The 16323-nt window shown below is 37.2% G+C and overlaps 2 protein-coding genes across 4 annotated transcripts; one reads left to right on the top strand and one right to left on the bottom strand.

Annotated features, from left to right (window-relative positions):
- Positions 1–557: 557 nt before the first annotated feature.
- On the top strand, positions 558–2931 carry LOC113712869 (uncharacterized). Its single transcript, XM_027236477.2, has 2 exons — positions 558–994; positions 2392–2931. Exons 1-2 carry the CDS (start codon positions 827–829, stop codon positions 2755–2757), a joined length of 534 nt encoding a protein of 177 aa, XP_027092278.2. The 5' UTR covers positions 558–826; the 3' UTR covers positions 2758–2931.
- Positions 2932–3903: 972 nt separating this feature from the next.
- On the bottom strand, positions 3904–16063 carry LOC113711773 (kinesin-like protein KIN-4A). Of its 3 annotated transcripts, none has more exons than XM_027234974.2 (26): positions 15339–16063; positions 13451–13597; positions 13191–13340; positions 12830–13083; positions 11975–12162; positions 11765–11889; positions 10846–10882; positions 10648–10739; positions 10428–10538; positions 10187–10300; positions 9971–10058; positions 9684–9796; positions 8738–8836; positions 8540–8653; positions 8331–8447; positions 8156–8236; positions 7844–7915; positions 7127–7220; positions 6861–6892; positions 6678–6775; positions 6481–6579; positions 6105–6326; positions 5438–5600; positions 4961–5107; positions 4564–4876; positions 3904–4349 (listed from the first exon to the last, which is right to left on the bottom strand). In XM_027234974.2, exons 1-25 carry the CDS (start codon positions 15480–15482, stop codon positions 4649–4651), a joined length of 3129 nt encoding a protein of 1042 aa, XP_027090775.1. In that variant the 5' UTR covers positions 15483–16063; the 3' UTR covers positions 3904–4349; positions 4564–4648. The 3 variants fall into 3 exon arrangements, with proteins under 3 accessions (XP_027090775.1, XP_027090773.1, XP_027090774.1); XM_027234972.2 differs by having other exon boundaries at positions 5420–5600; positions 15339–15632; XM_027234973.2 differs by having other exon boundaries at positions 5420–5600; positions 7142–7220; positions 15339–15621.
- Positions 16064–16323: the final 260 nt, after the last annotated feature.

Genomic DNA, 16323 nt, shown 5'->3' with positions numbered 1-16323 from the left:
CCCCTCCTCATCTCCCTCTTCTGCCACCCTTCCTCTTCTCCTAGCACGATTTTGTCGCATGACCGAATTCAGCAGAGGGGGCGGGCAGGAGAGAGTGGCTTGGGGGGGGGGAAGAGAGCCAGGTGGCGAGGAATAGGGAAGGAGAGGAGGAGAGGGATGAAGGAGGATGGAAAGAAAAAAAAGAAAAGAGGTGGCTGGTGTTGGAATCGGAGGTGGTGGTGGGTTGAGGTGGAAGATGGAAATTTTTTTGGTGTATTTTGGATATTTTAAAGTGTGTAATTTAAAAATTTTGAGGAGTTTTTTGAAATTATTGAATGTAAAGTTGTTAAAAGATTGGTAGAAGACAAATTTAGCCAAAAGCTCGTTTGCTAAATAGACCCGAGTTCTTGGAAGAAGGAGCTTGTTTTTTTTTTTTTTTTTTTTTTTGTGTAGTGGGTTAAGTTGCTGAAAGATTGGCACCACAAAACTGACGCAAGTCCAGTCCTAAACAAAGCCCAAAAGGCCCTAAAAAAACTATCGCTTCGGAAGTACAATTGCCAGCGACAACAACTACTGTTGAAGAGAAGAAATTCCTAGAACCATCCAGTTCCAAATCGGAAAAGTTCTCCCCTCGGCCTAGGCCTTGAGTTTCTCCCTTTTTTTTTTTTTGGACATTCTTTTTAAGCACATAACTTCTTCGTAAGAAGTGGTATCTGCAATTATTTCTGCATAGATATCATATTACGATAATTATTTATTTATTTATGTATTTTTGGTGGAATGAGAATATAATCGATTAGTATTAAGAAACGAAGCATTTTGTGGTGAGACTGAAAATTGATATGCCATGAACCACGGGACGGATGCTGACATGATGGAGGCGGATTCCACCGCCTCGCCACCGTCACCGCCACGGCCACCTATTCCGTCCGACCAGAGCGATGTCATGACGGGTCTGCTCTCGACGGCTCGCCAACTAATTCAGCAAGGCAATCCTTCCCAAGCTCTCCATGCGGTAATTAATTTATTACTCCTCTCTCCCGTCCTTCCTTGTTCTAATTCTTTTGATTTTCTCGACTCCTACAAGTAATCTCTGTTGTTTTGGCTGATTAAGAAATGGGCTTATTTGCAGAGTTGTTTGTTATATTTATTTTTAACGTTTATTCACGTTGGTACTTGGAAGCATCTACGGGCCATGAGCTGCAGATCTATTGGGTATTAAGTAGAGATTTTATTCGTGATTTTATATGTTTCCTAGAGTGCATTGTGCTCAAATTTCTTGAATATGTTTCAAGTAACGAATTCAACTTTGTTTGTGCCTCTCTGTGCATGGTTCAACTAAAATCTTACTCTCTACTGTGTACTTTGTCGAACCAATCTGGAAAGTCATCGTAATCAATGCTTTCTGTTTTTGATGCAAATTAACGTCTTACTAATCGCTATCATGTCCAATTCTGCCACGTGAAGCTACAGTACATGAGGGAAAATGGGGGAGGGTTTGACCTTGAGGGTCAAAACCAGGGCACCTTATTTTGCTCTGCTGATGTCACATCCTGTTGGGGATTCTACTTTTTGATTTGGACATGGACCATTTGGTTTCTAGCAAAGCAGCGAAGCATACCTTATTCCTCCTCAAGGGGCAAGAAGAAGAGGGATTTTATTTGTATTGAATGAACTGCAAGCATGATAGCTGCATATCAATTTTTTTTTTGGGTGTGCCCTCCTCTTTGGTGTCGAGTTTTTCAGTGATGGTAGTTGTCTAGGATTCTCAGTGGGGTTTGTTGTATTTTCACTTGCCAGAATTGATGTAAGAATTTTAGTCCCGTTAGGTCACTTGAGGATGACAGTTAAAGAGAGTTAGTAGATACTGATCACACCAAACTTCATCTTGTTTAAAATTTTGCTCTTGCACGTAAATTGTTGCTATAATTTGCTAAATTGTTAACAGTAGCCTAGTTAAATTTAATGTTCGAGTTTGATTCGTTATACTATTTCTTTTGATGTTAATATGCTTTAACAATGGCCTTTGAAAATTAAGATCGTAAACAATATGGTTAAGGAGACTTTTAATGTTATGTAAGGAGTGCAAACTAAAACTATGAAGCGACATGAATTCTGACTTGTGAGACCACAGCATTCTACATAAATATTCTGAGACTTGTAGTACTGGATGAGATATTAGTGATTTGAATTGTAAACCATGGCTAAGTTACAAATGTTTTCAATTTATCATTTTTGTAGTGTGTACCTGTAGGCTGTTCGAGGTTGTAAATGCTCATCTTTTGTAGTGCAGACATGGATTGATGGTTTCAATGTGTCATTCTTTTGTACTGAAAATGCTGTTACATTTTAAATCTTGAGGAATGGTTACTTCATTTGAACGTATCTAATTATAGTTCTTGTTGGTAGCAGGTGGTGATTGCAATGAGGATGAGAGGTGGGGAAGAGGCTGTATATCATGCTCTTAACCGGGCTGGGGAGCTGTACAGGAACAAAGTTCAAGAAAGTATTGCTGCTGATGAGTTGGCAACCCTGCTTGCTGAGTGTGCACTTGCAGAGGCAACGCCGTTAAATTCTCAATCATCTCAACACAACAAGGTGGACCAATCTCGTGAGCTTGATGTTGATGGAACTTCAATACTTGCAGAGACCGGCAGGAAGCAGATTGTGCTGGATGCATTTTCTGATGGAAGCAGCTTTGTTTGCTTGCAATGTGGAGGTCTTGTAAGCAATGAGCGGAAGGAGGAGCATTATGCTTTTTGGTGTTGCAAAACCTGAGTTCACTTCTTACTGGCATCAGAAGTGGCAGATTTAGGATTGAGCTTTAACCAAGGGGAGAAGGTCATGTATGAGGATGATCTACGTATCGCTCAATGTGATGAATAATGCTGTTCAATTCCCTCTATTGTATATATTGTATACTCGAAAGAAAATGCTCAGAGTTTGACATCACCTTCGTATCTTAAAAAGGGTCATGATTCTGGGCACTAATTTAGAGTCAATGAATATTTAAGGAGATGAAGTATGATACGGTTCCGGTTCCGGAATAGTTGTCTTCCCTACATGTTCATTGACATGAAGGGTATATTTTGATTAAAAAAAAAGGTCAAGATGAGAGTGATGGACCAGATAAGTGTAAGATTTGGTGGAATGGAGACTAATGGCCTTTTTTTTTTTTTTTTTTTTTTTCTTTTGAGAATATTAATTAGCTTGCTGTTTTAATCATCCTACTTTACTGTGCAGCACTTAATTTTGAGTTGAGAGTTCAGAATGTAGTCGAGGTGGCTGGAGAATAAATAGACGCTGACGTACGTAGTGTTCCAAAAATAGATATAAGTGTTCTTTCTATTATTTGTTTTCTGAATTTTATCATCATATATAAACATGTGATAGTGAATGATTAAATTTGCTTCCTATCAACATCAATATTTATATTTATCCACGAACATTCTATAATACTAAAAAAGTTTCAACCTCCATTAAATTGCTTCTTTCTAAAATAGTGAGGTCTCCCTCAGTTGGATGCATCATTCATTTGCCTGCCGATAGAAGGCCAGAAGGGTAAAGCATCGTATTGGTGCAATTTGCAAAGCACCAATGCCTAAGTTATGAAGCACTCCTAGCAAAAACGTCTGGTTGAAATTTAATCCGATATCTGACACTTTTTGTCTAAATTCAACAACAAAAGAAAAAGAAGAAAAAGAATCATCAATGGACTCTCTCTGTGTGTGTGTGTGAGAGAGAGAGAGAGTCAAATTGTTTGCAACATTATATATATATCCTTTTACTTCTACTTTCTTCCAGTTAAGGGTAAGAATAAAGAGTAGTACAATATAGTGCTAAAATGGGAGGCTCTCCCTCTTTGTCCTTTGCAGAAATTCGATTGTAGTTGCACACAACTAAGATAAGATACAAACTAGAATCTAGAATAAAAGAACCTCACTGCTATAAAAAGAATGCTTAAGATTCATTTCTTTGCACAAAATCAATCTTTCAGGCCTTAACACAATATATACTAAAATGAATTGGCGAAAACTAAAGGGGAAAACCTAAGAAAAGAAACGATTAGAAAAGATTATTGACATGCTTCAGTCAGTTATTGAAGAGACAGCTCCCTTCAAAATTTTTATATTTGACCAAAATGTTGGCATGACCACAAAGATTTACAATGGCAACTCCCCCATTTATCATTTGATTTTGTTGCTGCTTCACGCTGGAGTCCTGCGTGATGACGCCACATGGATTGAGATGATGCAGCTGATGAACTTCAACTTCTACAAAATTCCAAGTCTGAACAAAACTTCCAAACTTCAGTTGGTCCTGTACAAGAATCGACAAAAATTTCCCCGAACGGCCTTTTCACACAGCACCTGCTTCATATGCAATAAATATATACATGCATATGTAAGAAATTCATCGCCATAACTCAGGAACAAGAACAATTGGCACGGGAAAAGAAGGATTAATCCACAAGTATATAACATAGGTTTTTGGGAGTCTAGCAATGTCAGCAAAATACAAGTCATCCTGAAAGACAATGAAATCATTTACTTGATTTTAGGACTGAAAAGCAGCTAAATTTACCTGCAATCATTTCCACGTACTTCATTGTGCCATGTGTTGAGAGCCGAAAAGGGAAGGAGAAGAATGTACAAGCAAGAACAACAAACTACCGTCTATTTCTACACATGATATCCGGTAGAGCCTGCTGGCGAGGCCTTGCTCTCATGATAGTCTCGTCACTGTGTCTAATCCATTCTGAGAGTTTCCATGGCTTCTGCCACTTCCATTTGAACTGTAATAGCCATTGATGATGACTCCTCTTCCACCTCCATAATTTCCCACCTTGCCCGACGACTGCCAATTTCTTCATTGATAACTGTCCAATTGGCATCATCTGCAAAACCCGAGCTTACCACGTGTGAAACCAACCAGGCAAATGGACAGTAAACTGGTAAAAGAAAACATGCAGTAAAGCAACCTTTCGAGTTTGATCCATGAAGGCTGCTGACTCTCTTACTGAAGCATTAGCAATGCCTGCAGTATACTTGAGCTGTTTCTGTGCTGGCACAGGGATCGGAGACAGGGGACTGCTCATCTCATCAGCCAAGTGTTTGTTAGAGTTAGCCTGTTCATGGAGAATTGTACATAATCAAAAACCTGCTTAAAGGAATAACAGCAAGAAAAGGAACTGAAGGATAGAAAGCAGTAGAAACTAGTGTAACTTGCATGAGAACTGTTGAATTAGATGCAAATATGAGGCCAACAAGGTCGAGTGAAGTCAGAACCAGCTCCGCAGAGGTGATTCATAAACAGAAATAGTATTCAGTGACATCTTTTAAGTCAATAATTTTTTTCCCTCCATCAAAATGGCAAAGCAGCCCCAATGGAACATGTAGGAGCATTGCAAATGAAATGGAGAACTAAATGAAACTATTACAAGAATGTGGAAGCTTACGGGCGGCGGTGTGGCCAATCCACTGGCAACCGCCTGCTCTCTAACTTTGAGCTCCTTCTCAGTTTCCTTTCTTCTAATTTCACTCTGTCGCAGTAAAACCACAAGTTCTTTGAGCTGCTCCTTCATCTCCTTGATTTCAATTTCTTTGTCCCACAACTGGCACCTATGAATAGCGTTAGAAAATGATGAGGTGTGTTTTGAAAGTCAAATTCCTCGTTGCCTGACAGATATATCTTTTTAGATGGTAAAAGTTTCAGAAAAACATGTGTTGTAATGAAAATTTGACACTGTTGCAGAGCAACAATACTTTCTGCTAGCTATTCAAGCTCACCAAGACACCAAGTCTATTCATGTCGCAGGCAAGAATATGGGGCAGCTATTAAGGGAGCTACATTCTGTTCCTTCTATCATGTTTCTATTTGATAGAAATGGAAAGATGAATTCTAGTTTGGCACCTCAAAGAAGTAAGTAAAGAAAGGTGTCAAAATAAGAAAGCAGGCCACCATATAACAGGGTTAAGTAGTTTGGCACAAAACACACCTAAAGACATACTGCACTTAACATTCAAACTTTGAGGATTATTTATAAAAGAAATTTCAGAGCCCTGCCAAAGAAAAAGGGATGGAATCTGCAAAAAAGCTAAAGTCTAGAGCAGGTAGAAAAAAACCTTGCATCTCCAAGAGAATTAAACATGTACTGGAGCAAGTTTTTGGCATCCCCCATGGACCGTAGTTGATTCCATCGTCCACGACTAGTAAAAGCACGCTCCCGTTCTTCAGCTTCTGAAAGCTGTGAAGCCATTGCTACAAGTGAGTTGGATGAGATGCTTAGCATGTTCTCAAGAGAAGCAATTCTTGCTATTCTTGCATTCGGTGACATTGAAGCTGCCCTGAACCCAATAAGATATTAAATAGTTAGTCTATGACAGGCATTGGTGCATCAATTCAACCTTAAAGCCACAAACTTCAAGCTTACAAAATCAAATACTGGACAACATCCAAGAAATAAGAAATTTAAAGAAAAAAAGGAAAAAAAATCCACACCTAGATAAACCATTTTTCACTCTTGGAGGGCTCATTCCTTTCGATGCAAATTCATCTGCTTGTCTCAAGACAGACAACTCTTCTGCCAATGCTGCTCTTCTGCAGATGAGGAAACAAGCAACCAAATGAATGAAAATTTTCCTCCACAAAAATAATCTTTAATGCCAGCACAACGTTGTGATCGAAGTGATACATACACTTGACACTGCTTCTCGTATTCATAACGTACTTCGTGAACATTCACCATCACTTCTAGCTCATGGTCAAGCCAGCGCTGCAAGGATTTCTCATTGCCCTGAATACAAAACTTGGTATCATCAAACAATTGCCAAGTTAAAGATACAAAGAATGACATGCAGAGGGCAAGGTCTGACCATTACCTGCCCATTGGAGCCAGTTCCATTGCTAGTTACTGCAAGAAAAACAAAGCAGTGAGAAACGAGAAAGCACTGTGCACATTTGAAGCAAAATTGTGGTAAAGATATTTCATTCTATTAACCAGTAGAAGTTCCATCACACCAGTACATTATCAAATTTCCATTTGTTTGAGTTCTTAATATGCAACATTTTTTACTTCAATAAAGAAAACAAAGGATTGAAATTAAATAAACAAAAAAACATTAAGCACAAGCTAAAGAGATCCAACCTGAGTTGTCACGACCTGAGGATTTACGTGCTTCTAGCAACTCTTTGAGCCTTTTAGTAGCCATTGCAGCCTCCTCTGTTTTTCTTTGAAGAACCTGCAATGAATTTGTCCCATTAAAGCGCATAAATGAATTTACTCAATAGGGACATCCAACATAAAACATGGTTTTATTTAGAAGATGAGAATTTGAACTGAAGGTGGGCTGTCAGAAATCCCAATATACACATAGGAAAACAAGAAAGATTCACAGACTTTTTTCACCCTTGAAATTCAAATGCATTGTCAATTTCACAAGTCAAAAATTGGAAAATATTTGTTTTTATGTTAAAAACTTCATGGCTAGAAAATAAAGAACAAGTACTTAGCCAGTTTTTTTTTTAAAAGGCAATGAACAGATGGAGAATTTGTGAGAGACAATCAATGATGTAAAATGAACCTTTAAAGGAAGAGACAATCAATGATGTAAAATGAACCTTTAAAGGAAGCTGTGAACCTTTCAAGGAATGATGCAATAGGTTAAGAAAACTAGATAAGTATCCTCTATTCTACTCTTTAGTATTTGAACACTGATTTGGGAAGTTTAAGTGGGAAATACAATGAACACCAATACCTCACTCACCATATTATATTACTGCATTGTGGGTTACAAACAAATGAGAAATCTGGATTATTTCAAATTGGCATCAAAATCATTTTTCAGACTAAATGAGATCCTACCATTTTCTGACGCTGATTCAAAGCTTGCAGCTTGTGCCTTTCATACTCGTTCCTTCTTCCCTCTTTCTTCAACTGAAATTGTATGGATATGCATATTAATACACAGCATAATGTATCATAATCTATGTGGTTATAAATGAAGCGAATCAATAATCAATCTTACAAGAGGGGAAAATAATCTCAGTATCTTAAGAACTGGACGAATCAAGTTAATAAAATAGGTAGTCCAACTTGCAGCAAGCCAAGTGAAGCAGAATCAGAAATTAGGACTTCAAAGCATAAATGTTAAGGCAGCACCAATTTGAGTAATACCTGCAAGAGTTCCTTTTCACGAGATGCCTTCCACTGTCGAAATTGTTCGGACTCTTGTTTGATTCTTTGTTGTAATTGGACCTATAGTTTCAGACACTGTTTGGTCAGTCTAGCTCTTAAGAATTTTTTTAAAAAAAAGGGAGATGAAGAAGAGAAAGACTACATGCAATTCTACCTTCTGAGCCTTAATGTATTGTATTTCATCTTGTAGTCGCTTTGCAGCCTCATCACTCTTTTGTTTTTGCTTTAGAAGCTGAACCTGGCTCTCTTGTTTCTTCTTAAGATCTTGAATCTGTTGGCCACATATTTGAAGCATTTTGGAAGTCAGATACTGACAAAAAAAATAGATTCTCAGTATGAAAGAAACACTCATCAAGATATGACCTGTGCTTCAAGGGATTTTAGCTTCTGGGAATGCATGTCTTGCAATTTTTGAGCTTGTCCATCAGAGTTAGCAGCAAGGTTTTCAACTTCTGCCAACAATCGGTCTCTTTCTTGCTACACCGAAAGAAAAAGCAAATAATCAATTTTGTGGGTTTAGAATATCATGCACAGTTGAAGTCATTCAGTAGTATTTTTCACCTGAACAGTCCTTTTCTCTTCCTCAAGTTCAATAATCTTTTTACCAAAGTGTTGTTTAAGAGCCACTGCATCTAATCCTCCAAAAAGTTTCATCTCAGACTGCAAAAGCCATTAAAAGGTACCATAAGACGAGTCATCATGACATGCACTAGTTCAGATTAAACATAATGAGTATGTTTGGTTAGGAAATTATTTGCCCAAATATATTTGCTTACATCATCATTACAATTTCCAATACACCTTTTTATCTTCCCAATTACTTTTTTATCTCACATACATCACATCACAAAAAGTGTTACAGTAAAAATATCTCAAATAATTTACAATGCAAAATGTAAAACAGAGAGTTATTATAAGATCACCTCTACTTGAATACTCAAATATTACTCATGAGAGAAAACAACATAATGGAAAAACACCACCACAAATCGACATAAAGGGATCGGTTTGATGTCTAATGGAAAAGCAAAACACCAAGCAATATATAAGAGTTTACAGATGTTCGTTTTTACCATGAAAATTGCAAAATACTCTCAACATGACAAAAGAAGCAATTCAATAACTTCACAATTTCCTGTAGATGGCTCTTTAAAACACCACATAGTTAGACGGGCTAAAAAGTGAGAAAACTACTGTATAACAGCCATCACCCAAACTAATAGAGGCAGGATAACACTATGTATCCCTTCCGGGAGGACCTGTTAAGCCTACTTTGTTCTTCTTGTTGGAGTTATTTTACAAAGACTGCCAGATCAAGGAAGAATGGGCAAAAAGCAAACTAGGAGAATGCAGTACAAGATCAAAAGAAAAAGAATCTAAAAGTATCAATACTGACGGTTTAAATATACCCAACAAAAATGCATAAAGCACGTAGAGAATTGTAGAGATACTCATATTGCCTCTTGCCAACATATCAGTCAACATGGAATTAATTGCAAAGGGGTACCTCCTTTTGCTCCAGACGTTTATTTAGCTCATTCAACTCTTTGTCCATGGAATCTTGAAGAAGGGTATGCTCCCACTCCTTGGCTGCTTCTTCATCAATGTCTCCAGAATCACCTGCCAGGTGTCAAAACGACCCCAAAACAAATTAGATTGTTGGTCTGGATAGAAAAAAGTGAAGAACACTAACTCACCCAAGAGAACAATCAGTTTCTACTTAGAGCTCATACATAGGCCAAGAGAAATGGAGAAAAAGTCTCAAACAACTTCAGAATATGAGAGAGATCATACCACTTTCACTCATTTGATAGTCAGATGACTCCATACTCTGCAAGCCCCTTTTAAGCCCTTCGCTTTTCAGAGAGAAGGAGCTAGCCAACTGGAAAATAAGTTTTCCAATTTATAAGCAAAACTAAGAAAGGAGCTTTTATTCACCAAAAAGGAAAGCATTTCTTCTGATAAGAGAAAGCAAAACAATAATAAAAGCATGTGATCTCAATTGTATACCTTAGCATTTGTTTCACATTGCTCGGTCACAGGGCATCTACTGCGATATTCATGGAGTTCACGACAGAGTTCCTCATTATTTGCTTCAAGCCAAGCAACCCTTTCTCTCAGAACCTACAAAAATTACTTCTTATCAAGACCTTTTCTCCAGAAATTGAACAGAATCTCAAGGGTCTCAGCTGTTAAGAATATTAATAGCAGCCAAACTAACTACTTTATCATGAAACACAATTTTAAGAACCTGTATTTCATCAGGAGAACATCCGCCTCCGCGGGCACAAAGTTCTGCCTGCAAAAGCTCTAGCTGTTGCCGCATCTTCAACATCTCATTTGTTATGGGATCTCTATTGATCTGTTTAACAGAAAACCAAAACCTATTCATATACAACACCAAGAGAGAAGTAATCTCCAGAAAGATAATGTCAATACCAAAAGAAAATAGAAATTTTTCTAAAACCTACCACTGGCTTATTTTGGATATTCCGAGCACGATTTGCATATTTTAAAGTGTTCAGAGTTTCCTCAGCATTTATGTCAGCAGGACTAATGCAGGCTGGGCAAGTCCATTCAGAAAGTATAAGTACAAAGCAAGAAAAAAATTTCATTAGTTGCAACAGAAGCATATCTGGCGTACGAAACAGCGAAGAAAGCATAAGTACCTATCATGAAGGTTCTGCTATTACCACCAAGTGAATCCTGCCAATAACCAAAACTTAGACAATGAATACACGTGGAGGGAGAAACAAACAGACTATAGAATGTAAGAGCATTTCTTTTGAAGATTGGCACACCAAAAACAAAGTAAAATCCTTTAAGCCTTAAGTTGGTTGTCTACGACTACCTGAGTTGACTATTTGAACTCCTCTTAGCCTGTTAAGCACAAGGTAAATGTACATCTGATACATGTTAAGTTAGATACCCTCTTAGCCTGTTAAGCACAAGTTAAACGTACATCTGATGCGTGTTAAGTTGGATAGCCTCAGTTTGTTGCTTTCTTATTCCTGGTTCCTCTTTAGTACGTGTTGATTTTTAACTGTAAAAGTGGTATACAAACAAACGAATTTGTTTGGCATGGAATTCACTGCACATGATATTAACACTGGGAAAGTTCTAGGATTTGAAGCCAAATCTTTCGAAGGAGCCATGTGCGCTCAGTTTTTTTATCTATTAATTCCTTAAAATGATTCAAACATAGGATAACAAAAGTAAATTACGGAAGAGAATTATGGGTACAGTTAGAGATAGATGTGTGAAAGGTGCTAACTCTCATGTCATAATAATGAAAAGTAGGAAGTTCTATACTTCTGCCAACTACAAGAGATGTCTCTGACACTAAAGATTAGTACTACTATGTCTTTCCAATGAGAAAATCAACACCTTGTGCAATTAACAGTCTTCCGGGTGGCTAAAATATACAGTTCAAGCACATTTCAACATGTTCAATGGACAAAGCCTTCATAGGGTAGGCATTGAAAGCCAATCTAATGATACCCTTTGTGAGTTTCTTATTATCAAATTCCAAGCAAATAAACAAATGCAAGCTATATGATGCCCATAATTAATAACAGCATGCCAGACCTGCAATAACCGAGTAAGTTTACTGTCCCGATATGGAACATGAACACCTTCTTTCCGCTTTTTCTCATCCCCAAGTGCACTAATAACATTACCAAGGGCTAGAAGGCCCTTGTTGATGTGAACTCCTGTAGGTAGAACAATTTCATATAAATTTTTATGTTGACCCAAAAACATGCTTAAGACAGTAATTAAAAAGGGAGTTTTACTTACCTTCCTTAAAACGAAGACCATCAGAACCTGTCCTTTTGGCACGCTCTGATCCAGCAAGATCAACCAAATGCAATTTGGCACAAAGATATTCTTCATTTGTATACTCATTTGCATTTCCATTACTCGGAGTCATTGGGTTAAGCTTATGCATCTGTTCCATTGTGATGGTGAAAATGGCATGAGAGCGGCTGAAAGAGACAGAGCAACCATCATAATTGAGTATTGAATCATCTACTTTTGCATCAAATCTATTACACAAAAAATCTCAATGACCATTTTCCCAGCCAACTTTCCATATTACATTCATAACCAGTTGCATAATCAATTGAAGCATAATGTGAGAAAACACATTATGAACAAAAAGAATATAGACATTGCACCTACATATTTACATACAACAACTTAATCCAATATATCAGGAGGGCAAATCACCATATGAGGTATATGGATGAAAATCAACATATTATCGTTGATCCAGGAACCAAAACCATTAGCGACATCCTCCAAAGAACTTAACTTTTGCCTTTGACTTTGAACTTTCTCCTGTTTGTGGCCTTAATCTACTACACTACAGGCAGACACTTAATGAGCTTTCCAGTATTATAGGGAGAATGTCTAATATATGAGGTTAAAGGTTGAAATGTGAAACTCAAGCAACAAAAATTGCTTAAACAAAAAAATTTAACTTGAAAATTTAATCTTTTCTCCAATGTCAATGAATGGCCTATAGTTGTCCAGGATTTCACAAGCAAATTGATTATGAAGGCCTATGTCTGGTATGTTGGCAGTAAAGAAACTTAGATTATTTCAGCTTTTTTTACAAGGGAAAGAAATTTTAAGCAAGTCTGGTTAAACCTTGACTGATTGTTCATATTTGTACTTCCAGTTGCCCTGTTTAGTGATCCTTGCTCCAGGCAATCAGCCATTTCTTTCAGTGTTTGGACGCTACGTTCAGTGGATCCTGCTAATGTAATAACACCATTTGATGTTTCACGAATTTGTATCGGTGATTTTCCAGGGATTGTTAGTTTCCCAATGTGCCCATTTGTTGTCTCCGACTTGTTAGTGGAACTTGGATCCAGCAAGTCCCTTACTTCTTCTTTATGTATCTTCACAAGAAGATTCAAATGTTAGATGGTTGCTATAGGAGATAAGGAACGACATACATCTAGTGATCCGTTATATGCATGTGAAAGAAAGGAAAATAAGGCCAAACCTCAATGAATGAGACATGTAATTGAAATTCTGTTTGATGCTTCAGAGTTTCAATCTTGCTGAACAAAGCGTTCATCGCTTGGGGAATTAGTCCTGTTTGGCAACCATCTTTGAAGCTGGTACCCATTGTATACGTTTTACCTGAACCTGTCTGCAATTAATGATACAACCATGATCAAATTGCACACTCTTTGCAACGAAGTATACGGCTGCAGTCCATATGTAGGAAGTACAGTTCCTTCAGCATGGCAAAAGCATTACCTGACCATAGGCTAGAACTGTGGCATTATATCCTTGAAATAGGCCATCGACAAGAGGAGCAACACACTCTTCAAACATGGCAGATGATGGAGATCCTGTGCTTCCATAAACTTGATCAAAAGTAAACGAGTGTGTACCAATTTGTACCTGTATCAGAATCAAAATTAGCAGTGGACACTTGAAAAAAGGAGGAATTGAAGTGCAAACTCAAATATATTGGTATAGTGCTTCTCTGATTTTAAAAGGTGTATAATTGCAATGCATATGCAATAGCAAAGAGTTTCACACTAAAACAAAAGAAGATGAAAGAAAGAGACAGTTAAATATTAAGTTTACATCAATTTATGTAATAAAGTTTACGATAACTCAGAAGAAGACAGAAAAGAGAGAGAGAGGTTTGAGGTATATGGTATCTAAAATAAGAGGTTGAAGGAAATCCAAAAAGAGATGCAAGAAGAGCTCACAAACACCGAGTCAGAGTTCTAGCAAATGAAAAAGAAAATATCACTTGCAGATAACGGGTGCATTATAATGTCCTAAATGTCGTCAACTTTTGCTTATGGTCGTGAACATGTGATTTGCAAAACAATGAACTCCATATCCTGTCTTATGCAGAATTTGGAGAACAAACCTTTTAAGCTAATGAATAACTAAATTCTTGTGTCTGCTGTGAAGAATTTGACTGCTTAGAAACCTCAGCTTACAAATTTTTTGCCTAGTTTTGAAAAATATTTCCCCAATTAGTAAAGTACTTGCAGCAAACGAATGTTTTGACTACATATCCTATTGATGACGGGACGTGTCTTCATCACTTAAATGTTTCCGAGATAAGTCCCAAAAGATAGGGAGATGATCTAGCATTATGGATTCAGAGATAAGCATAAATGCAGACAATTAAGTAGGTTTTGATTTTTTTTCAACATGGAATAGACATAATAATGAAGAATTATTGTGGCAGAACGAGCACCAGGCACCAATAGCAGAAAGTAGTCTGCCAGCTTAAAAAAGGGAAAAAGTTGAATAAGGTGCACTCCTTTTTTTTCATTGAATAAGGTAGACGTATGATGACAACACCATAGACAAGAAGCATAATTAACATCTCAGTGGTGGATGGAACACAAAAAATTACATTTTATCTTAACAAGAATATGAATAAATAAGATAAATGCTAAGCATGCATGACTCTAGTTGGACCTGGATTTTGCTAAATTGAGATAAATTCAGGGGGTAAAAGTTATAAAATTTATAAGAAATAACACAATAGTAGATCTAGATTAATCCATTGAACCTCAAGTTCATTGAGTGGAGGCAACACTAGAAGGTTACAAAATAGACAGAGTTCTCTGAATTTCATTTCTTCAATCTACAGTACATTGAAACTGAAATCAGCGCTCCATTCTACTAAATGCACAATCAAATTTAGAAAAGAAGACAGCCCATTGACCTTACCGCTAGCTCAAAAATTTTCCCAAGATAATAATTCTGTTACTCCGTAGAATACAGAATAAACTTATCATCCATGAAAAGAAGAAGTAAGCTAAAAGAATCAAATACGCAATGTAAAGAAGGGAACTTTATGACCACCCTCTACAATTAATAGGGGAAAAAAAGAAAATTTTTCGCACAAAACAGCACAGACTGCAACATGCAACAACTTGATTTCCCCACAAGCAAAAGAAGCTAAAAAAAAAAGTTCTGGAAAATTTGAGAATCACATTAAGATCCACAAGCCCCCGAGAAAACTAAACATTGAGAGAAAATAAAAGCTGATCTCAGGATGCATTCCAATCATCAACCAAAGTTTCCAATTACAGAAAATCTCGATTTTTCAACAATTCAGTCCAGAGTACTCAGAAAGCAGCAACCACATTACTGTGTGTGACTGTACCTGAGGCTTTCCAGGCACCACTGTTACACAATCTTTGCAACCCTGGAGCCTTTCATCTCCTATAAGTGGCCTAATATGGACTGCAACTTTCACACAGCAATCCTTATCTTCCCCAGAATGGTTAGCAGGAGCAGCAGTTTCCATTGGAGAAGCACAGTCAAAAAAAAAATAAGAAAGAAGTAAAATGGTGGTAAACAAAAAAGATTGGGTTTTACTTGAAAACGGTTGGGCTAATATTTGTTGTTTTTTCACAGAGCTGGAGAGAGAGTTTAGGACTAGAGAGTGATGCAGCAACTAGAAAAGAACCAGTTGAAGAACACAAGCCAAACAAAAGATGTACTGTTAAAAAACAAACAGCTGTTGGGGATTCAGGCTTCGGACAGAAACAAATGTACAACAAATAGAAATGGAAAGAAAGGAGAGAAACTATAAAAAAGGGTAGTTGCGGGAATAGAAGAAGTAGCCTGTGGGTGTATATCAAAAGAAAAGGAAGGTTGGCTTGTGCGCTAGGGTAACTGCTAGGACAGCAGCAATAACAACAACCACTTTCATGTCTTTTTTCTTTTCTATTCTTTTTTTTTTTTCAGAGTGGGAGGGGAGAGGCTGGTGAGGGTCTCTTTCCTTTATTACATTGCAAAAAAAAAAAAATTTTTTTTGAGAAAGAATTTTCAAGAACTTTGTCAAGGATGCTGTTTAAAATCTATGAAAATAAGAACGACAACGTTGTAAAAGCATCGCTGCAAAGAGCCAATCTTTTTTTAACAAAATTAATAACAAATTAAAACAAAGATACGGATACTTGTGATTTATATCAATAAAAAAAGAAACTTCTTTTATTTTGTTTTATTTTTTGGGAATCACAACCTGCAGTAATGCGGAAGAGCCTCGGCAGTAAGCAATTGGTGTAATCTTACATCACAAACTTTCCCTATTTGCCCCTGGAGGGTTCTCAACGGCTTCTCTAAGATTTTCTTGTTTATTTACA

This window comes from Coffea arabica, chromosome 10e, assembly GCF_036785885.1.
Source record: "Coffea arabica cultivar ET-39 chromosome 10e, Coffea Arabica ET-39 HiFi, whole genome shotgun sequence".
NCBI classification, from domain to species: domain Eukaryota; kingdom Viridiplantae; phylum Streptophyta; class Magnoliopsida; order Gentianales; family Rubiaceae; genus Coffea; species Coffea arabica.
Note: the sequence above shows the minus strand (reverse complement) of the source record. Positions and strands in the feature narration are given on the sequence as shown.